The following is a 23830-nucleotide window of genomic DNA, read 5'->3' as shown; positions in this document are numbered from 1 at the left end:
ATCCAATCTTGGGAGTTAAAGAGTTAAGGCACATCCATTGTTATCTGAGTTGGCCTCAATTAAAGCCACACCTGACTTCATACTGTAAATTATAAAGTTGATCTTGACATTTCATGTCTATTTTTTGAAGTATGACTTACATTTTGGTATATATGCTTTTTGCCCTGCTAAATTGTGTTTTTTGTCTTAACTGTAGTACTCTTGCCAAATGGGATATTAAATCTTGCACAAGCACTTCGAAGAGAAAAATACCCCAAAGGATACCCAGAAGTCTACCTTAGGTTTGAGGGAAGATTGAACTCAGAACAGAAATCCTTCCTTAGATTTAACTGTGGTTATACTCTTGGGGCTGTTAAAGATTTAAAATCTTTTCCCACCACTAAGACTCACGTCCTGTCCATGACTCGCTTTGATTATATTTTGGAACAAAGCTGTCATAAATTAAAGGTTGAGTTTGCTCTTTTTGTGAGTAACATCTGATTCTAGAAAAATAAGCTTTTGAAATTATCTTCATCTTGTCATTGTTCCTACTTCTTCTATCATTATATAATATTCATTTTCTCAGCTGATGGCATCAACTAACCAAGTGATAGATTACCATATATAACAAATTTAAGCTGAAATATATGGAATCTAGAGCTAGGACAAGTACTGCAATAATTTGCAAAGTATTGTAAAATGTGTGCTAGATTTATTTCATTGGAATAAATATTTTATTTATTCAGATGTTATATTGTGCTAGGAAATGCGGTTGATTTATTTCATTGCAATAAATATTTCATTAACCCAGAATACTTGTCATATCATGTGCCATGAAAAAAAATAATTTTCCTGAGTCAAAGTAATGGTGACATCACCAACTGTGAGTTAACCAGTTGGAGCAGTTATGTTGGGAAAGGAAATGAATTAATTTCATCTTCACTTCTAATTGGCCTGTTCTTTATGGTAAACAACACTTCAGAAACATTTGGGTCTTCTTACTTTTCTGAAATCCACAGAAGCAATTTTCCAATGAGAGGGCATTTTGAATGCTTCAAGAATAGTGATGGGGAGGGAGAAAAGAACAGTGTAGCAGAGATGGGGAAGACATCAGGGTGAATAGAAGAGGCAAAATTGTAAAGTTGACATTCTTTTACGAGTCATCTTCAGTGTTTCGTTAATGAATGGAGAGAGGAAATTACATTTGAGAGAGAGGCAGAACAGCAGGGTATAACAAGCTGGAGATTATGGTATCCCCTTCCCCATTCTACTGCTTTGTTGTTGGGCTATCAAAAAGAAAACAACTTGAAAAATTAATCATTATCTGCCAAAGGCAAAGTGAATATATTTGAATACAGGTGATCTCTCACATGAGGTCTAGGGGATTATTCAACAATATTTACTAACCCCAAGACAAATAATTGTTATAGTATAATTACTCAGGTGCTTTTGAATTCTGTGACAACTTCATTTTCATGATGAAACCATTCTGTTCCAATTGTTTTGGTTATACTTGTTTCGAGATAAGCAGCCAGTCTCCACTAAAACTTAACAGGTTGATTTAATTCCATCAGCAAAAACTTCATATCTTTCTTTTAAGTGTCACACCAAACTTAGAAGAATCTTTTGCGCTCTTGGGTATTGAATCTTCTTCAATCAAGTTTATGACTTCCTTGGTAACAGTGACAAAAAGAGGGGCTGCTACTTTGAAATTTGGCGCCATTGCTATAATCACCTCATGTCAGGTGATTATAGCAAAACGTAATGCAATCTTCAACCAATCAGAATGTGCACATCTCCACAATCACTAGAACGATTATACTATCCACAATGCACAATTGACTAATATTTCCTGAATGCATTATAGAACATGTGATTTGGGAAATAATTACTCATGCTTTTTCACAACAAATTGCACTAAAAATCATTTAGTATACTTTATTAATCAGCAGTCTGAATGCTTACTACCTTGAATTAAATGCACAATTTAGCTGAGAGAATTTCGAATTCCAAACAAAAGTTGTTTACCAAATCGCAGATGTAATTAACCTATGTATACCTTTTGAGTTTATGCTAACTCTGTATAACAGAGAACACAACGAAACCTTATATAACACTGCTGTCAACAAAACTTAGATTAGTTAATTTACTGGAAAAAAAATAGATGAATGTCAAAATTAGCGAGCACGCATAGCATGGTGAGAGAAACACAGTTTGTAATAACGTCACGCATTCAGCACAATTAAGGATAATAACACAGCCCAGCCAGTAAAATCACTGTCAAAGATTGAACGGCAACCTTTGATCCCGATGATTTCGTGGAAAGCATGTCTTCAGCGTGTTTACGAGCGACCCTCTTGTTGAAATTTGTTGTACCATTCGGCCACAGTGTCATGCAATCTATGCCTAATTCCCCTTTAGTGTACTTCCATGAGTAGTTAAAAAGTTTCTCGCAGAATATCTTGGCATTATCAAAATATTCCTTAAAAGTTTTGCACTCCAACTTACACATGCCGCTTGTCCAGTTCCATGTTTTTAAGTCTCCCCAGTTGTCTGAGCAGGTGAGGTCGTCTTTGCAGGCATCAAACCATGCATCGCAGTCCTCGCTGCATATGGGCACGTCTTGAAAGCGTTCTTTGCGGGTCTTTTTAGAATTAGGGTCCACAACGATCCATGGTTTCATGTTTGGCGAGCATTCGTACATACAAGTGTCGACCTCGAAATATCTACGGCACTGAGGTGACATTTTTCTACCGCACTGATCCCAGTGCATGTTATACAGCGAGAGAGTTCCGTCTTTTCGAATGCTGTCGGTTGTATTCGACGTGCAACAAGCGTGGTTCTTCCACGGGGTGCAATGAAACGTCGTATTAAAAAAATCACTCTCCGGACCTGGTTTTTCTTTGTGGTATTTAGAATCGATGCAGATATCAAGAAATTCGTCAATCTCCTTGTCGGTTACTGCCATGGTAGACACGATCAGGCAGGACAAGACTAGTAACGCATACAAATCATCTGCCATGTTCAGCACGTGCTGCCGAAATTAATGAATTTCAAAGATTAGAAACATCGACAGCTGCCAACATCTGAATTCAAAACTAGCTAGAGCAAAATGTAAGTATTTCCTTCACGTAGTGAAGCATGAGAATATTTCAGTTCAAAGAACAGAGCAAAATAACATACCTTTTCCTTACCCTAAAAAACAATCGCAGTCAACGACGCAGTTGCATCAGTGCGTAAGAGAATCGAGGTACCAATTTATACGTCGCTCCACCAATCAGCGATCACTCTCACAGCTGGCCCGTGCACGGTGCATTAGGTCTAAACATGACTGAAATATCACAGTCCGCCGATCTAACAAAAGTAATATTTTAACTGATTTCTTTGCTTCTCTTTACAGCATTACCTTAACGTGTCTGTGGAGGAACACCCATAAAAATAGGATTATCCAAAAATAACAAAAATACTCTTTGTTTTAACACCTTGCTGGCTAATCTTTGACGCTGGATAGCGATGTTGCATTTCACTAGCTATGACCCCCTGGCAGTTACAGTAACGCCACACCCAAACCCCAGAGGACAGAAGCGTAAAGCATGTATTTCTCACATTCAAAGGGAGGGGCAGAATTTTCAATTCGTGATCATTACAAGCCTCACAATCCAACTCACTATTGGCAAAAACGAAAAAAACCAATAATGAGATGGAATAAACAAACACGCGGAACTCAATCCCCCATATTTAAACTATATTTTCAATGATTTAACGATCAGATGGGCAAAATGAAAACTGATAATTTTTATGTGTTATGCTCGCATCGAATATACCACATGGGGCCCGTTTTTTATCAATCAAACTTGTGACACCGGGGTGAATTTACACTTCCTCGTAGTGATCTTTGCTCCTTCCCAGGGGAGTGTTTTGTTAACCATAAGGTTATTTTGTCTATTCGATCTTTCGTCGCAAAGTTCGAAAGATCCATATAATCAAATGAATCAATATATTCCTGATTTTGCTCTCCTCACAAATCACTTGTAATTTATGTTTGAGGAGAAGATACAGAAGCAAAAGCTTTCATTTAAATAATTCAGTTTCCTTCACAGCTACTTCGGTTTTGAGTAAATACAATTCACAGTCCATCGGCCACTTTGATCCTCTCCTCAAGCAACAAAGTACTTAATACAGATACAAATACCGGCTCAATCCCATGGTCCTCGGCTCCTAGTGATGGTATCGTAAATCAAAACTGAGATACGCCATTCACTCAGTGCTACTTAACCATTCAAAAATGTCCATGGATTTAAATGAAGTACCCTTTTTCCATTGGCTGTTTGAAGAAGTTCATAGAAACTTGTTTTAAATTTACTTTACTAGTCGCCTTTACATATTTCTAATATCATACTATTTCTTTTTTAAATTAAGTAAATTTTCGAAAGGAAGTTGTGTTGTGGCATACCTTTCCGATATACAAAGGAAATATCACGGAGGAGGGGTAGGTGGGCAGTTGCCCAGATACTGATATTGATCCAGTATCATCATGTCCCCGAGCATGTTTTAAAGCCCGAAAAGGGAGTACGCTAAATCGTGAAGATTGAAGCTCCATTAGGAGTTTTAGAGATCCAGGTTACGTGGGAGAAAAATCACGGCCAGTCAGTCATGGCCTGCGGGGGTCGGAGGATTTTGGTTGTGTCACCCCCCCTCCCCCTCCCCCATCTGTTCCCCTTGAACCCCACAGGCGATAGATAATGATTGATCCCAGCCTGGTGATATTCAGATCTTACCAATGGAATAGATAACAACGATATCCGACTTTTGATCGTATGGTCTGATCGTCTGGGTGAGGGTGTCCTGAGATGGACGGTTGTCGGTAATGGTGACCGACTCGTTCAAAGAGTCCCCCCCCCCCCCCTCCATCCCTCTTTTCCCAGGAGATGAACTGATGGAAAGAAAAATCCGCTCTACTGTACAACGGTACCGAAGTCTCAAGCCTGACGGAAAGCCTTGTAAGATAGAGCAGTCAAACAACTTTCACATGTGCGAATGTTGAAACTGCAAAGAGGGGACGTCGTATAGCGAATAGTAAACTGCAAGAATAAGAGACAATTACACCGCCACCCGCAGCACGGTATGACATTTAGAAAACGTTTAACTTTGTTATCATACTCAAAACAAGTTAAAAATCAACAGACTACTCGTAGCTATAAAATAAGATTTTTGTGAGAAAAGTGTTCTCCTTTGCCTGTCCCTTCTTCTTATTCCTTTCGCAACTGTCGAGGAATATATCAGCTTTTTTCAAATTTTGCGTGACAATATTTGTTTTATTTCTCATAAAATTTTTCGCAGGAAATTGACGCATCAAAAAATTTATACATTTGCGCATGCCCGAGGTTTGAATGGTGTTCTTACATTGTGCGTATTGCCTCAGTCGCTCCATTTCTCTGCGGGCAAGGCACCTATTATATATTCATCAACCAATCGGATCTCGCGAATTTGAGCAGGTGGCTTCAAACGCTCGTAAGGTTTCCTTGGTGACAATAATTACAAAATCAACAGGAACCTTTTCGATAGTTTCACTCCTCTGTGAGCCTTGACAAATGCAAGTAATCAATAATCCTACAAATTTGCGAGCGTTGCTTTGAGACCTGAGTTGGGAAACTAAATGATTAGGTTTCGCTTTTTGCGGCTTAATGAATTCTCTCCTCTCTACCAACTTCTCCATCTTAATTACAGTCACTCATTTATTCGTCACTTGGTAAATAAAACATTCTGGTTTCGATGAAGATCGGCATTTATTAATAAATAATGATTTTGTAGGTTATTGGTCAAATTATGCACAGCGGCCTGTTAACGCTAATATGCAGCTCTCCACTTTTTGACGAAGTTTCTCCGCGAGACGAAATTCGTTTGACGTTGAATTAGGCAAGGTTGTTGTCGTATTTGTGGTTGCAATCGCACCGGCTTCGAAGGAAAAATCTTTCATTTTTACCGTTACTTACCCCAAGGATTGAAAATGACTGGCTTGTATAAGGTAGGAGGAATAAATTTCACTGGGGAATGAACCAGTATGGTCCTCAAATTTCGAAAAATTATCGTCATGATCGTTCATGCGGGCCACGTAAATATGATGAATAATTTTTATATCTCTTCGCTAGCGTCAGGTATCTGTATCCCTATGAAGACACAAATGAGTTATGATCTTTCTTATTTTGTTTTTCACTTGACTTAGGTTGTGTGTCTACTTTATACGTGCTTTGGGCCATTTTTATCCTGCACCACGTCAGGTAAATTTAATCCGCTCGTTATTGCACAAATTATCGCTTTCTAAATTGCCGTATTTTCCCGTTAGCAAAATCCAAGATACGTAAACTCTTAACGACGTTCCCGGCAACCTTGTGCTTTTGACTAAAGTTCGTAACTTTATCCGGCGGATGGTAACAACTGTTTCCCTCAAGTCAGTATCTTGTGACAAGCACTTCTTTATGTAAACGTGGGAGGAACATCTTTCAATTAGAAGTTCTACTTCGCCTTCCACGAGCGCCTTCTTTTTCAAAATTATGTTTGAAATTATAAAGCGAATTTTACATCGCAGCATTGCAAACGGTTTTGAACTATATCTGGCTTTTGTTTTGAAAATTTCTTAGCTTCTTGTTTGAATTCTTTCTGTCAGAAGCAGGTGATGTCAAACTGTCATTGCCATATGGAAATTATTCGCGAAGGGCTTAAATTAAGAAGAAAGAAATACAATTGGAACAATTCATGAAAATTTTCGTGCCGTTTTTTATTAACACAGATGGTTAGAATTATACTTAAATATCATACTTTGGCTTTACGATGTAACAGAGAACGATAGAATTTTATTCATTTGAAATTGACCCAAACAAAGTCGAGCGCGGATTAGCGCTTGTTTTGGGAATCGTCTTTCGGTTGTTTTATATCCGCTCTCTGAATAGTAAATAGGCTTTACACGGCTCACGTTTGAAATATCTACCAAAGTTAAAGCATAAATATCTCATCTATCGTTGTTAGTTACATTTTCTTTTCACTGCAATGTTTCATTACGCTTTCTCGTTATTTGCGCCTCGAGCATTTATCGTCAAGCATTACTATTAAAAGGCGGTGCAGGTTGTTTTGCTTCGTTTGCGATTCTCTTTTTTTTTCTCCGCCAATATTTTGCTCTGAAAGATTGTTCAAAGCCCTAGGGGGCGTGGAATAATACAGATTCTTATTATAAACCTGCACGGAATCTCTATACGCCTCAAAACATCATTAATTTTGAGTATAGCCCCAAGGTTGTTGCGTTAAAAGTCTTGAAGTATCATTAGAATTAAAACTTGTGGGCAACTTATATAGGAACAATAAGTAATTTTGCGGTAAATTCCTTACCACGTCTGTGATTATCGGTTCTAGAGTGCAATTTTCTTTATATTACTATCTTGTAATCATTTTCGCCTGAACGATAAATCTTCTTTGAAGGGTCTAGGAATTTTAAAGTTGTGCCGCACGAAACACAGTCTGCTGCCGTCGAGAATATGGATTCTTCAGAAACAAGTTGCAGTAAACCGTTAAACGCAAGATGTTAATTATTCTCACAGAATATTTACATAGCTGCATTGAGGCGGTGTAAATGGGAAGGAAAAACTGAGAGCTCTGTTGGCAATATTTATTCAAAGCGATATCTGTTTTTCGTTCCATCTTCCTAAATACATCCACTCAATGTTTTCATTCATTACGCATCCTTCCTCGCCAAAAGAAATGACATATATTTTTAAAAAGCTCTTCACCTGTGGTGTATTTATTTAAGTCAGTTCTGGGCGGAGCAGTGACCAGTCTACTTTAATAAGTTTTCATTTATTAAATATAATTGCGGACTTCTAGCAGAAGTCAAAATTAATCTGATCGAGGTACGCTGTTTTTTTCTCTCTTTATTTTCTTATTTTCACTGAGTAACTCGTATTTGATACAAATTTGCTAGAATTGCTTTAATTCGCGTTTCTTTTGAGCGATGACAATTTTTCACTGGAAATTCACTGGAAATTCCCACTGTGAGGATTGATGTAAGCGCTGCTGTTTTAGAAATTTGGTCTTGAAATAAACCAAGAGAACGATTTGCATCTGAACTAGAGTATAAATCACCTCTGTCTCACAGGCAAAAAGTCTCACAAGAAATCTACCAATTAATATTTTCGAGAGATCAAACTCTAGGGAAAATTGGAACTGAAATAGTGATTGATCGAAAAACTAATCAACAAAGATGAGTATTTATAAAAAATTTAAAGGGCAAAGTCAAAACTACAAGGTAATTATTCATAGAGAGAAAGCTTCATTAACTAATTTTTTTTTTTGCAAAAAACGTGCCGATAAAAACACTACTTGGTATTGTTTCAAAAGATCATACGCTCTTTTTTAGTTTTTGTTTTCCCTTTATCAATCATAAATTGATGTAATAAATATGAGAACTTCACGGTTAGTTTAATTTTGACTCACACTAGCCGAGGGGTTGTAGTGTTTCTGACTAGTGCTGCTTTTAATTTGAAAATTTCAGCGTTAGAACCTTCGCCGACTATGACCGCCAGGACTGCTAACGTGACAGTCAGTCCTTCTTCGACTTTAGTTTTTGCCCAGTCGTCCGTGAGCCAGACAGATGTGAGTGGTTACCACTTTTCATGAATTATCACAAATTTCTTTCCGTCCGTCCCAAAATTTTTGATCATCCTTCTAAACACTTTTACCGTCAATGTTTAACTGGGGCCTACTCCAATACGAAATGTTGCCTCGTTCCATTAAATGGGCATGCATACATTTAAAACTGCGCCGAAAATTACCAGTGAATTTCTCTCGTTCTAAGAAAGCTTTCCTTTCTGCCATCTACACCTAGCCGACCTTTTCTTATTTCTCCGTTTGAAGAGGATGGTTCAATAACAAACTTCTGTTTTTGCGGCGAAGCTTTATTCTAGGTTATTGATAGTGGGAAGAGGCGGAAGGACCTAGGAAAAAAAGGCCAATTTTTTCTAAGAGCATACGGGGATGGTCTTTCGAAAGGCGGTTAATGGTAATCCAGGATTAAAAAGTTAACCTATCCTTGATTTCTCTTTAAATTTAGGGTATATTAGGGCTTACTTTTTAAGAGGTTTTACAATAGTGTATAACAAAACTGAAGGAAAAATTATAAATTATTAAAACTGTCTGCAAAGCATCAAAACTAAATCAAAAATTGTTGAGAAACCCTTAGTTAGCTTAATCTTCCTTTGAACAACCCGGCCCATGTGTGTATAGAGTCGAGGATATCTGGACTTGGAATAGACATCACATGATTGTAAGCCTTTTATTATTTTCAATATAGGACAGCGACAACCTGTTCAAACAAGCGGCAAAAGAACTCGAGGGAACGCTGAGACGTAATGTTGAAGAGGTGTCTACTCTTTTCATTTGTATATGTATTTATGATCTCCTCATCTTAACACAATCTGTGGATGTTGTCCCACCGAAGAACTTTTATAATATTTAATAATGTTTTTTAATGTTGTAGATCGAGTAAGGATTACTATTTTCAAAAACAGGCTAGCGACAATATTTTTCAGCAAAATAAATATTAAAGGAAAGTAACTGGATTTACCGAAAGGGTACCTGGTAAGAATCATCCACAAATTCCGCCCATAAGTCTCACCAGAAGACAAACCAGGTTGAGGGCAGCGGCTAGCTATTATGAGCCTGAAGATCCTGCTGTTCTTCAATTTTCCTTCTCTATTGAGCCCAAAGCAGAAAAACACAGAATAAGTGGATTTATTTATATATCTATTCAGGGCTTACAGCCCATTTTGACTTCACACTTCTATTTTCTTGACGTTGATGTATGATGCGTTCGTGGATCTTCAGCATATTTCAGCAAGGACTGAACAAATTAAAACTTTGATTTTACTGTCACCAATACGTTTTCATAACAGTTCTTGGATTCTCTACCTTCCAGCTTAATGGAAAAATCACTAATAAGATCGACCCAAGATCTAATCCGAGGGATGTTAATGTTATTGACACGCTGACAGAAATGACCGAGCAAAATCAGGATTTTTTACCGAGGTTCAACAATTCGGGCAATGCCACCGGCTATTCCTTCAACGCCACTAAAGGCTTGGGTTTTGGTAAGAAGATTTTCTTTACATCGATACCTCTTGTAGTTTATTAGCTGAGGCAGTCTCCTTTCCCACTACCCCCTTAAAAGAAATGATCTAAAAGGAAACATTTTATTTAAAAACAATCAAGTCGCAATTTTTCCTGGATTTTCTAGAGTTAAAACTGTATGTATTTCTTCATTAACTCTTCACACCCAAACAACGCTGCATGTGCATATTCTCCCAATTGTTCTGTCTACATTTCCTATGGTAATGACAAGGAGAATTTGTTTTTGAAACAGTCGAGAGCTCCTTTCTTTTCTTCTCATGGCCTTACAGTGATACTGTAAGGAGTAATTAGCTGCTGGTCACTCTTGCGATTTGAAGGGTTGAGGTTTCTTATCAACGAGCAGATTCTCAGATTCTGTGACATCATTCTTCCTTACGCGTGTGTTATAATAACTCGTACGACACTTACTGTTACAAATTTTAACTTAAACTCCAATGTTCCTTCCTAGTATTGCTGATTAAGAAGCTTGACTGCCACAAAAACAGATCGTTAGCTATTCCTGATCGCTCTGATAAGACGACTAGTCGAACGCTGGCAAAGTTCTCGGATTACGTGTCCTTCAAATTTGACTGCCCATGGATCTTAATAAATGGTAACTGGCAATTTACAGGAGTAACTTTAGAAAATAGAAGCTTTGGTCCCTGTAATTAAGTCATGATCCAACAGCTTTGTATGAAAAAACGTTCTCTCGTCTCTTTTCGTCAACAGCAGTCCCTAACCTCCTAGGTATTGAGCATTTCCTAAAAAATGGGATGTGGTCAATTTGTCGAGAGTGTAGCTCATTAGGGGGGGGGGGGGTGGGTAGGGTTCTTATTATGAATGTGGTCCCTTCCTTCTCGTTTGAAAGAGTAATAATTTATAAATATGATAAAACACCTCGCTTTGTTTGAAAATCCAATAAGATAACAGAGACACACCTCAACTGCCTCCTCCTCCTCCAGTAATGCTTCTTGCACCCCTGGCCTTTTTCTCCGTGGAATTCGATAAATGTGAGTTTTCGAGAATTCCGTCTTCATCTCTTTATTCAAGCCACTCGGCCGAAGAGTTCCAACTCAAGAAAAAGAAGAGATGTCCACATTGAAATGACCATGGAAGTCGGCGCTGAAGAAGAGGACGAGACTGATGACTTCCAGGAATTCCAAATGCTGCATCATCCCTCACGTGTCAGGAAAGAGGCAAACTGTGGGCCACTCCCGTGTAATGGTTAGTGTGGGCCACTCCCGTGTAATGGTTAGTCGGAAGGGTTACCCCTTCCCCCCCCTCCCCCCCCGGCCTTCCTGCTCCCGTTTTTGCAACTATTATGTTTACTAAAACCTATTTTGACTGAGTGTCGTAAAGAAAAACCTAAAGAAATCACAATGCCAAGTCATAGATATAAGCCCGGAAATACTGGAGCCGAGGAGAATAAAAATTAGAGTTGAAAACGTAACTGGTTTCTATCGTGGAAAAAGAAGTGATTAATTTAGTCTTGAATCTGATTGATTAAGAGGGCTTTCCTTGATTGATTATCGCGCTCATTAAAGTTATCATTCTTATTTCCTTAGTTAGTTGATTAGAAACGAACAGGAGAGAATCAAGATTAACAAGCTTATCCTGTTCTTGACGTGACTTTTTGCCGGTATACCAAGCAGGCTCTCGGATAGGCAGGCAGGACTTGACTCAGTCGAGTCCTGCAGTACAGACCCTTGTACAGCTGCGTATTTGTAGATTGGGCTAGATTCCGATTGATTGTGACTGTCCTACCTGAGTAATTAGGCTTTTCAGATCAGGCCTTCCATCAAAACATCAGAGAGTCTTATCATGATTTCAATGATGATGATGATGATAACGATGAAGATGACTTTAATCATTACTATTTTTGTTTTTCATCCAGTGAAACGCTTTGAAACAACTATGGAAATAACAAACAAAGTATTCAACAACAGTTTGAATGACAAGTCTTCATCGTCTTATAAAAACCTGGCAGACAAAATAAAAACAAATATGGTATGTTATAGACTCATCAGATCTTTGGTATAAAAATTTTTACAACAGTGGAAAAACTGAACGAGAAGTCTTTTTTATTTATTTGGGTTCCTTGATCTAGATACTGTTTCTTGGCATCTCAAACAATGGATGGAATGGAAAGAAAATAATAATGTAATTACATTTGGTGCTATAATGCCACCGACACACAAGCCCTTTGGGTGTGTGTATCTCGTTCGGGCATAAAAAAGAGATTCTTTTATTTTTGAATCGGAGGCTGTTTTTTTGGGTTCAACCTCAGCTGTTGGAAAATTTATATTTGTGTCCTTTACATCTTCCAGACACTTAAAAATTCTTCCCGCTTCGATTACCTCCGCACATAGAAAGGACTCGTGAAAATATTACTTGACAATGTTACTCTTCTCTTATGAACGTACTAAAATCTAACAATAAAATATCTGTTAACATATCTTTAATGTGTGCTTGTTTATTACGTTTTTCTTTCAGCTGAATGACAAAGTCAACCCACTTGATGTACGTGACGTACAGATACTAAAATTTAGGTACGTTTTATGGATTGCAGCAAAATTTCAGGAACACTGAAGTGAGGAAACCTGGCGTATATCTGTAAATACAAGCGCTCTTCTATTGAGACCACTTGTTCAGGATACTTTTAATCTTATGTGTTTTATATAATTTTGATTCAAAGCACTACCAGTGGAGACGGCGTCCAGGCTGAGTTCTATCTGGATGTTGCTGGCGTAGATCTCGCTAATTCCGTGACTGCTGCCTTGAAGAATGCAACAAATGGCATCACATTTGGGGTGTTTGAAGTAGAACCCAGCGCTTTCAATGCTACACATAGAGTAGTTGGTAAGTTGATGCTTAAAAAACTGAGGCCTGCGATCATATCGTGCCTCACTTTTCTAAGAGCAAGATGGAAGGGAGACGCTCAGATGAGGGAAATCTGGGTTGGAGAGAGTATCGTAAGGGCTCCTGGGAAAGATACCTCACCGTTACAATTCCACTCTCCAGAAGAACAAAGTGAAAATCAAATGAATATCAACCAAGATAAAATTGGAAACATAAGTGCACAGACAAATCCTTTGACGCGTATCCGTTGGAATTTCAATTTTGAATACCGTAGTTAATTCATTACTTTGTTTTATGTTTAGTTGATGGCAATTTCGGCTCGTGGGGTGATTGGTCAGAATGTGATGATGAATTTGAACAAAAGCGAACACGGACGTGTGAAGGAGCCCTGTACGGCGGTAAATGTCATGGCCATAACCAAGAAACTAAGAAATGCGGTAAGAAAAGCTACGCCTGGACCTACAATGATCCATAATTGAAGTAATTAAAAAAAAAACACCGAAAAAAAATCAAGCTATTTAACGTATAACAGTGTGCAGAATTAATTGATCTTAGAAGTTGAATATAATATATCCATTCCCGCCAGCAGCCTAGCGCGGCAACAGATCCAATCTCAAGTACTCAAAAACTTTTATTTGCCTCCTCCCCCCCCTCCTTTGCTTCTCCTTGGTAAGTCATTCGGTTGTGAGCCTGGAGCTCGAAATTGAAAGTCCTGCAGTACAAATGTCCTGCGGTACATATGTAACAAATTGCGGCTTTGGACAATTGGTAGCTCGTCGATTTTGGTATATAAGAAAAATTAGGCACTTGCCTTTTCTAGTCTCCATCCTTCCTACTTCTATTTCCATTTTTAATTACTTGAAATGGAGGCAAAGAAAAGGTAACACAAAACTACAGAATCGCTCCTCTTATTAAAACAAGTGTTTGCTCATTTTTAGTACACGCTTTATTTGGTTGCACTTCTGTTTTCGCTGTAGGAGAGTCACAAAGGAAGGAAAGCCTGCTCTTAACATTTTTATTACTCCTGTTTGGCTTGACAGATTGCAGATACAATTTTACAGCCGGTGAGAACATCACATCTCCTCTGTATCCTGGAAATTATACAACCAATGTGAACTGTACATGGGTATTACAGGCACCTGTCAATCATACCGTAGAACTGCACATGAAGGAATTTCATTTGGAAAAAGATAAAAAGTGTTTCTATGATTTTATGGAATTTTTCGACGGAAGGAATTTAACTGATGACTTTCTAATAGACGGAAAGCGGTGGTGTGGAAAGCGAGGCCCATTCACTATTAATTCTACGGGGCGATACCTTACGATTCAGTTCACGTCTGATAAAAGTGAAACCTTCGGAGGTTTCAGAGCTGAGTGGAAGACCAAGGAAATAGGTATGAGATGATATGTGATAATTTGCTTTAATTTCAGTGTGAATCATATGTTGTGATTTTGCTGTAATTTAGAAAAGAGTACAAGAGTTATGATACACTTTTTCTTCACTTATTTTGTGCATGGCCGTAAAAAAATCCGTATAAACTCATAACTGTAAAAGCATACCTAATTACCTAAGATTGAGCAAATCAATAGCAAAGAGGGACGGCCAAACGAGTAACAAATCCAAAACACATGAGTAAGATTTGCAGCTAGGTTTCGAACTTTGCAAAATAGGGGTAGACCGAACAGTCGAGAAGTGTTCTCGGATGCATGTCGAAAATATCGAAGAGTTCGCCGACGTAGAAGGCCTTAACGCATGCGCAAATTAAATGATTAAGGCATGTAAAACTAGTTAACTATCGCGTTCTAACGTTCCATTCGTTGAACAAGCCAATCAGATATCATACAGATTCTTACCCACACCAACCCGTGATCGAAGACCGAGAAGTCTAGGGATAATAATCCCTCTCGGAAAAAAATTAAACGTACACACAGGCGCGTGCGGTTAAAAAGCGGGCACCCGCTGTTATGCTATCCATTAGCTAAATGTGTTTTGTCTCTCCCGTCCGGAAATTTAAAATTCAACCACTACAAGCGCCCGCTATTCAAGACTATCGTTGTCAACTTATTTGAAACAATAATTTCAAATTTATAGTCTTTCAAAAATCTGGGCTTTTTTTTGTTATTACTGTTTTTAGAAATGAGAGTGACAAAGTATGTGAAGCAGTACGTCACAGCTTTAGTGATGATTTACAGCCCGACAGTGAACGACACACATTATCCTCTTGGTACGGCCACCACGTGTTCTTCAGAAAGGTACTTGTTGTAAAAAAAGAAAACCATACCTAATCCGACAGTATTCGACGAAATTCTGCTAAACAGAATATTGAGTCCGTATCTTCGTTTGGACGGCTGTATGCAGGGCAATTAACTCCGAATATCCTCGTTAGCAAACAAAAAGGCTGTGAAGCTGGCATGTTTTTAGGCGCGTTGAAAAAGAGAAGAAAAAAATGCAGAGACAGGGTTATTCCGTCCAAGCTCCATGCGGGAGTGCAGGAAAGAGAAAATATTGTGTCCTTCTCCGATTAATTCAGTGATTTCAATGAGAAAATGTTTGCTTCACCAATCGGAGTTATTCAAGTTACCTCAGCTGGTTTAAATTTCACGGTGATATCTCATATTCACAATCAGTAATGGTCAGCTTGCTCGTGTGGGCTGAATCATTGTGGCTTAAACATATGATGCATCGCTTGCGAGACTAATATTAACTTTGTCGATTTCATTTTTAGCCAAGCCAATGACAAGGAATGCGTCTTTGAAGACAAAGTATTTATTATTTCCCGGCTAATAATTGCTCAGATGGACCGCAGTCTTCCACTTGATGGCGACAACAGAATCGTTTTAAATTTTGAGCATATTATGGTAAGAATATTGCAATTTCTGTGCCCGACTGCACACTGAAACTTATTACGTCTCAAAAACAAAGCATACCTTCCTTAGAAACCGTCCCTAGGTAGTCCATATCAGTTCTTTCAAGTTGTTTTCGAAAGGTTTTTAATTCTAGCTCTTTTTACAAAGGATTACTTTTCTTTGAACATATAAGGTATGGTTATGGGAGAACTCATACGCCTAAGGGGCACGTGGCCTACTCCATATTGGTCAAGGAAATCAGGATACACTTCATTATCGTTACACGATTCTGCTAGTGTGACAGTTCCAGTGCTAGTCCCAAAACTCAGTCCCAATGCTACTCCCAGACTCAGTCCCAAACTCAGTCCCAGTACCAAGCGAGCTAATAGCTATGTGAGGTGTTTTGGGGGAGATGTAAACTTTAAGGTTCTTTATTATTTTTTTCTTTTTTTCCAGCACGAGAAACTCTTCCCTGCTATCTACAATGGAGAAAAGACGTGCGTGTCCTGGAACAAAGAAGCAAAGTTAGTAATCATGAAGTAATGTAGAGGTAGAATAAATGATAATATTCTTCTAAACAGTGTCTCACATTCTCTAGGAACGAGCCTATGGACAATTCTGATCTGTAAGTCGATTTCGACTTCCTCCACGAGCCATGTTCATCGGGAGCGTTGTTAGTTATGTTAAAAACAATCGCTAAGTGCACGTAGTAACCTAGACATTTCGAGCATCCTTTAACAGCGTAACTTTATGAAGATGATGCTAGTAGATTTCTCTTCGTAGCAATAATTTTAGCAAGCTTTGATACAAAGTGATGAATCTCTTTAAGGAAAAAATGATGTGCGCGTAGGTCATTAATTCAACCTGCATTCCTACAGCTGCTGTTTTTAAAATTCACACACAATCAACCACATTTTTCACATATGAAAAACAATCAAGCCAAATACTTACGTACTTTGAACAAAAACAACCGCATTCCAACCGACATTGTTGAAGTAAAGCTTTTTTAGTTTTTATTGATTTAATCTATGCCTCTTTTAATCTGCCGGTTCCAGTACACTTCAATCAAAGGGTGGCTGGACAAGGCGCGGTTGTTCAGTTGTGAAAACAAACCTCACACACACATCTTGCGCCTGTAGCAAGCAAGGGCTGTTCGCTGTGGTGGGAAAAGAAAAGGTAATAGACACTTCGTTTTCGTTAATTGTGAATGACATCATTAAGACAACAACGATGACGATAATAATACTGGCAATGACCATGATGAAAATGCCGACGACGACGATGATGACCTACTTTGACGATGAAGACCACGACGACAACAACGATGACAACAATCACGATGACGCAGACGATGATGACCATTGGTAATAACAATAACGATGACGACAATAACGACGACAATGAAAACGATGTCGACCGCGATAGTGGATGACGAAAAGGTGATGACGATGATGATGGTGGATGACGAATAGGTGATGATGATGATAATAGTGGATGACGAAAAGGTGATATGATGATGATGATGATGGTGGATGACGAATAGGTGATGATGATGATAGTGGATGACGAAAAGGTAACGATGATGATGATGATGATAGTGAATGACGAAAAGGTGATATGATGATGATGGTGGTGGTGGATGACGAATAGATGATGATGATGATGGATGACGAAAAGGTAACGATGATGATGATGATGGTGAATAACGAAAAGGCAATGATGATAATAATGATGGATGACGAAAAGGTGATGATGATGATGATGGTAATGATGATGGTGATGGTAATGATGATGATGTTGGATGACGAAAAGGTGATGATGATGATGGTGGTGGATGACGAATAGGTGATGATGATAATGATGATGGATGACGATGATACCAATAACAATCAATAATGTGGCTGCTGACGAAAATGATGATGATGAGGTTGATAACAGTGATGATTATTAGGAGTAGGAGGAAAATGAAAAAGAAGAAGAAGAAAAAGGATGGTTGAAGACCGTTCTACGCCATCATTTGACCTTGAGTTGTTTTTCCCATTTGTAGGTGGAGTCTCAAAAACTCAAACTTTTGGCGAATACGTACATCGGAATTGGAATTTCATTTTTTATCCTCCTCTTGGCAATTGTACACATCGTCTGGAAAGTGTGAGTGGAAGCCACTTTTAATCAGTTTCTCTCCTGATTCGTGATTTTGGTTTGCCGTGCCTTATGAAGCTGCCTAGATTTGAGATGCGATTCTATTCAAAATTTTTAAAGGATTTGCCTTCTGTTTGTTTTCGTAGTGAAATCCACGGAGGAGAAGTCATGCGTATCAACATGTGCGCCGCCATCATTGTCATGCAATGTGTGTTTCTGATTGGTGCACACGTTAAGGCTCAGCAGGTAATACAAAAATTCTCTCTACCATTCTCTCTCTGTCAGATGTGACAACCAGTGCCCAGGTGTGTTCCCAAGATGGATACAATGCTCATAATGGATTTAATCAAAATCATCTTGCAGTTAAAAGGAAGAATAAATTCAAATGAAAAACTTCAGAAAAAAAACTCTGACCCTCAATCACGAAGATTCTTTTACTCATTAAAACTGAAGAAGCATAAGTTACCGAATGCCTGTGTCGTAATTGTTGGACATATCCCGTCCCTTTAATTAGATATTTCTTGCCAAAAGTAACTTCAGTTTAAAAGTTTATTGTGTTGTGTTTTTATTGTTTAGACACTCTGTGGTTTCCTGGCCTTCGCCGTATATTTTTCAGTGTTGGCAGAGTTTTGCTGGCTTCTTCTCCACGGTCTGAGAATCCATGGAAAGATCAAGAAGATATTTGCTTCAAATCTCAACATCGAAATCGTTTACGTAGTAATTGGATGGGGTAAGATTCAGAAAAATTACACTTTCATATAGTGGGAAAGTTGGGCGGTAGGAACGAATTTCAACATTTATTACAAATAGCCACAACTTTAGGGATTGGAATTTATTTTACCTGGCTTGCCGAGAGGTGACCTTTCAAAACGATTTAAGTAAATGGTTGACTGTGGGGGAATTGGGCACGAGATTAAGACAGCAGTTACAGCGATCATTAGCGCGTGTCTTGTTGTTTATTGCAGGATTGCCAATGCTACTGGCTCTTATTGCTATTGGTGTGCAGATTGATCTCAAAAACCCTGATGACGTGTAAGCAATTTAAATTTACTTCTTTATTATAACTTTTATCATTGCTAGAATTTACCTGCAGCTAATAACAACAGTCAAAGAAATAAAATCTAGAAATAAAGTTTAAACGCACGTTACGTATCAAATATAACATCAAAGATCGTTGGTGATGTCAAAATGCGGTAGAAACAAAAATAAATCCAAATCCAAATAAACTAGAACACAGGGTTTTTTTTTCAAGCGATCTTGTTTGAAAGCACAGATAAAATCTGGTTTTTTTTGGTGCTTGTCCTTTTGCTTCTTAACAGTTGCTGGGAAGCAGCAGCAGGCAGCGCTATGTGGGGATATGCTGGACCCGTTCTTATCATCGCCTTAGTGAGTATTTCATTTCGCTTTAGGATACGAAGTAAGATATGAAATTCTTAGCTCTGAACATTGTGAATCTGACGACAAGGACCCCGCCCACCCAAAACAGGTTCCCACCCCATCCCCACCCCCACCCCCCAAACCAACCCTACCTCTAGCTACAAATAATTTTGAAATAATTTTAATTCTTGAAAAAAACCTCACATGCTTCTAAGTTCCGTTAGCACTCTACTGAGATCTTTCCCACTGAAAATATATAGCCTTTAAGAAACGCAAATAAATGAGGCTTTTTTAGCAGGCTGGATTATTTTTATGGTTCAGCATCTTCTTTTTTCTCTCTTATTCACCCGCCGGTTTTTTTCATGATTATTTCCGTCTCAGTTCAATGTGGCCATTTTGGTGAAACTTCTTATTCCAACTGAAGATGTTCGAAACAACTATGACTACGAAGAGATGAGGTACAATCATTTTTGAAGAGTAACAGTTGTAAAGGTTTTGAAGTAATTGTAAAGGTTGTAAAAATGTGTAAAATAATTGAAAATGTCTTAACGCGATCTTGTTACGTACTTCAACGCATTGAGATTCCAAACTGAACGACTCACTTTGGTGGTGGGTTCTATTACCATGATGAAAGTGGTGCAGATTGTCAGGAAACGATCGTGAATATTGATTCGTGTCATAAGGAATCCACGTGTAACTTTCCTTCTTGGCAGATTCCGGGTGATCAAAGACGCTATCTTGTTGGCTTTCTTCGGTTTGACCTGTACATTTGCCTACCAAGCTGTCGAAAAGGAGCGATTCACGGAACAGTATATCTTGACAACCTTTGTTGTCTTGCAGGTGAACCACACGTCATTTTATATTCTAAATACCTCTTCCCTTCCATCCGTCTATCCTCTTTTTCTATTTACTTTTTCAACATCGTCCAAAAAGCATTGCACCAGAATCATCAAGTCCTGTTAAACAGGAACTGATTGCAATGGCTTCCTCTGTTATTTATGTTTTCTTTTAAACTTTTCATTTTCCTCCTTCCGTTTATTTTGATTTCTTTACAAATATCACGATTGCTGCCTCTTTAGAAGCAGCACTAATGCCATGTAAGTGCACAATTTTTTTGCTGATAATGGTCTCAAGTCATGTTCATTATCTGCTAGCTCCGCATAGTGAGTTTGCACTTTCTAAGTTTTTTTCCAATTTATTTCAGGCCATTGCTATGTTTGTTTTTGGAAGAGAGGTAAGCGTTACTTGATTATTCAGAGTGATGTAACAAGGTACAATAAATGGAAAAAACAGGGATTATTTGAAATATAAATGTACAGAAAATTATCGCACGGGATTGATTTAGTTGCGTTAAGTTCCCTGATAACTTCCCAAAGAGAGGGTGTCTCCTCTTGAATATCTGGTAGCTTATAGAAAGGTGGTAGAAATTTCGTTAGCATCACTAAAGTGTCACATGATGTAACGCTGTAAGAATATGAAACAATGGGAAGCACGCAAAAAATTTCAGAAAAATTGTAAATTAATTGTAAGCAGATCCAAGGGTTGAACCAGGGACTTAACCATGGGATACAATGCAACCCGGTAGATAATGTGGATTGTTTTGTCGACAAGTACCCGTGGGATAGCAATTTAACCTGGCGTTCAATATCATCCATCCCTCGCACAATCGGAGCCAGTATCTGTATTCGCTCTCCTTGATAAAACACGAACGAGTTTTCTTGGTCTACTGGGAGTTATTATTTAGGTTCCCTTAGAGCATTGTGTCAGATTTGAAAAATCTGCTAGAATCTGCAACACTCTAACCAAAATAATTTTAAAGCATTGATTTTGGGCTAGATCAAGTAAGTTTTGGAAATGAGTGGACCGTGATAATGCCAACTTTTCAGCTTTTTTGTTCGAATTTTAATGTGATTTGTTGCCAACCATAATTCTTCAGGGTCGAAAAGATTTTGTTAAGCAAGCTGAGAAAGCCAAACCGGATGCAAGCACTGCCGAGATCCAGCCGGCCGCAAACGAGGAACCTGAAAATATTTACGAGAATATTGAGGATGTAAAACCAGGAACCGACTTGGGAGAGGGTCCAGTGAAGAAACCTCGAAAGAGGAATGCAGGGGTAAGATGAAAAACAATTAAAAAACTTGCCCTAATACACATTGAAATCTAGGAGTTCAGTTCAGTGGCTACAACTGACAAAATAATCCATACATAATTATATAAGGTGTGTATAGAAGTTACGTAACCTTAAATCAACTAAAACTAACAGACCCAGTAAGTGTTATCATAGCGGAGCTCGCAGAGCGTAGCCCCATAATTATACAAAATAGTAGTAACCCATCAAGCCGAAAAAATTTGGATGTACGACCGCACAAGGTGCTACTTTTAACATGCGTGGTCAACTGTACCGCGGGCACGCCAACGCCACGGCTTTGTTCAGTAGTCCATTGGTCAGTGCTTTGGGCTCCGAGTCAGACGACCGGGGTTCTAGTCCTGGCCGGGGCAAGGCGTTGTGCCCTTGAGACGTGCGGGGAAAAAAAAACGCGAGCTCCGCTTTTAGGCTTGGCTAAATCTATATATGAACTTGATTGCCATGACTTATTTGGCGTAAGTTGTTCCGTTTTGTTTTTAATACGAAAACTATTTTACTTTCTCGTTAGAACAAACAGCCGGAGAAAATCACAGTTTCCACTTTGAAAAACCTCAACATCTACAAGGAAGGAGGTCAATACGTAATCGAGGCCTGAACCAATCAGAAATGTAATCAGGCGCCCGTAATCGTCCGAAAATTTACTCACATCACAGTAGAACTGCTGGCAGTCAATTAGTTGCAATGTGGACACTCTACGCATTTTTCATTTCGTAGATATATTACCTCAAACTATTAGATTCAAGAGTGAGTCATGATTGATATGAAAACTTACATTTTTTTGTAGAAAATAAAACATTAAAGCGTGTTGAATAAATCCACTCACAGAACAACAACCGAGTTACCAGTCAGCGGACTACCATTCCAATATTGGCACAAACGATTCCGTCATTTCAAGAGAAAAGACGGTTAAATTATATCAAGCAATACTTTTTATCATTCAACCGAGGGTTGTAATGGAGAATATTCATTCAAGAAGACGTCTTTCATCACTGAACGTTTTTTCTGTGATACACACTCATTTTAAGGCCAACCATACTTTGTTTACTTCTGTTTCTTGTTACCGTCCTAAATTTCACTAACTCAGCAATAACCTCTACGCCGATGATGCAGAAGAAGCGCAGGCCATGATCGCGGTTTTAGTTGTTTGGGATATAGAGAATAATACATGGGCGCGCGTAGATATGGAATTTCTCTTCGAGTGTTTAACTCGATAGCTCACGAGTGAGCGCAGCGAACGAGTCAGATGTCGAGTTGAACACGAGAAGAGAAATTCCATATGTACAAGCAATCATGTATTATTTTGTTTATCATATAGACACAATAGCCCTTTAATGGGAAGACAAGCCGACTTCATCAATGAATAAAAATAAATGAATGGACAATCCTCGAATAACAATCGCAGAGTGCGTTGGCGCTGACTCTTTAGATGGAAAAGGGCGTTGAATCCTTATTACAAAAATAACAATGGTCGTAATTTTCAATTTATAAAATTCTCATTTATTGACTTTGTCCTTACCGACAGAAGAAATCTTTCAGGTAAACGGCCAAAATCAGTCAGAGGCAAATCTCCCAGTTGTCGATTTTCATTCTCAGCCGTCAGAAATGCTAACACCAAAGCCACTGAATACGCAACTTTCGGTTTTTCTTTTACTATACTGGTTTTCTACCCCTTCTAGGAAAATTTGAACATCATTGTCCGTCAGTGATACGGATTTTTTAGTGTCTTAGCCGCCATAATTCGAGAAAGCTCCAACAAACAGCTTGTATTGAGAATCGTGAAGGCTTTGCCGTTCATTTATCAACCTGACCGAGTGGCACGAGTGACGTGTAAGCAGATATTTTTTCAAGTGTGTTGTTACGGCTTTTCTCAGGGCCGGAAATCCCCGTATAACACCGCAGTTTATGTGATAGAAAACTTTATATCACTAACTCGCTGCACTCTTACCGAAGCTCTTTCTAAAGCATTGAAAGATGTGTACACATAGTTTTCATTATCTGGAAAGCACTGACCACGACTCGCTTCCAGTACTTTTAGTGCGTCGATCACGTGGACCGCTGAACGGTAACTCGGTAATTTCGGTCGATTTTTAGTCTGCATAGTCAGTGTACAAAGGAGAGAAACAGAGGAATATTAATTCTCCGGGCGCAAAGTGTGAGCCCTGGATCGAATATTAACTGTTCCTTTCTCATTCTCTTCTTTTTGCCGGCCATCAACCAATCATCATCAGGCTATCAACCGATTGACTTGTGTTACAAAATAGTTGGTGCATTTAAACTAGTCGTTGATCAGGAGACTTGTTAGTTATAAGCTTTTGGTGCAAATTAATAAGA

At 38.6% G+C, this 23830-nt stretch overlaps 2 protein-coding genes across 6 annotated transcripts; one reads left to right on the top strand and one right to left on the bottom strand.

Moving 5' to 3' along the window:
- Nucleotides 1–1292: 1292 nt before the first annotated feature.
- LOC113681849 (folate receptor beta) lies at nucleotides 1293–3277 on the bottom strand. Of its 2 annotated transcripts, none has more exons than XM_027198970.2 (2): nucleotides 3163–3277; nucleotides 1293–3013 (listed from the first exon to the last, which is right to left on the bottom strand). In XM_027198970.2, the coding sequence occupies exon 2, from the start codon at nucleotides 2999–3001 to the stop codon at nucleotides 2222–2224; it is 780 nt and encodes a 259-aa protein (XP_027054771.2). In that variant the 5' UTR covers nucleotides 3002–3013; nucleotides 3163–3277; the 3' UTR covers nucleotides 1293–2221. The 2 variants fall into 2 exon arrangements, with proteins under 2 accessions (XP_027054771.2, XP_089047618.1); XM_089191492.1 differs by having other exon boundaries at nucleotides 3174–3230.
- A 2503-nt stretch (nucleotides 3278–5780) lies between these two features.
- Nucleotides 5781–22313, top strand: LOC113681925 (uncharacterized). Of its 4 annotated transcripts, XM_089192701.1 has the most exons (27): nucleotides 5781–6004; nucleotides 6203–6257; nucleotides 8519–8619; nucleotides 9317–9385; nucleotides 9941–10112; nucleotides 10601–10744; nucleotides 11182–11355; nucleotides 12026–12138; nucleotides 12625–12680; nucleotides 12827–12990; nucleotides 13293–13427; nucleotides 14031–14384; nucleotides 15126–15243; nucleotides 15717–15849; nucleotides 16294–16361; nucleotides 16436–16462; nucleotides 16893–17013; nucleotides 17885–17985; nucleotides 18123–18222; nucleotides 18553–18706; nucleotides 18942–19008; nucleotides 19296–19362; nucleotides 19735–19811; nucleotides 20067–20193; nucleotides 20558–20587; nucleotides 21290–21466; nucleotides 22008–22313. In XM_089192701.1, exons 1-27 carry the CDS (start codon nucleotides 5987–5989, stop codon nucleotides 22092–22094), a joined length of 3009 nt encoding a protein of 1002 aa, XP_089048827.1. In that variant the 5' UTR covers nucleotides 5781–5986; the 3' UTR covers nucleotides 22095–22313. The 4 variants fall into 4 exon arrangements, with proteins under 4 accessions (XP_089048827.1, XP_089048828.1, XP_089048829.1 ...); XM_089192702.1 differs by lacking the exon at nucleotides 16436–16462; XM_089192703.1 differs by lacking the exon at nucleotides 8519–8619 and having other exon boundaries at nucleotides 5810–6004.
- The last annotated feature ends 1517 nt before the right edge of the window (nucleotides 22314–23830 follow it).

This window comes from Pocillopora damicornis, chromosome 13 (genome assembly GCF_964200805.1).
Source record: "Pocillopora damicornis chromosome 13, jaPocDami1.2, whole genome shotgun sequence".
Classification (NCBI taxonomy): domain Eukaryota; kingdom Metazoa; phylum Cnidaria; class Anthozoa; order Scleractinia; family Pocilloporidae; genus Pocillopora; species Pocillopora damicornis.
This window is presented reverse-complemented; position numbering and strand designations above follow the sequence as displayed.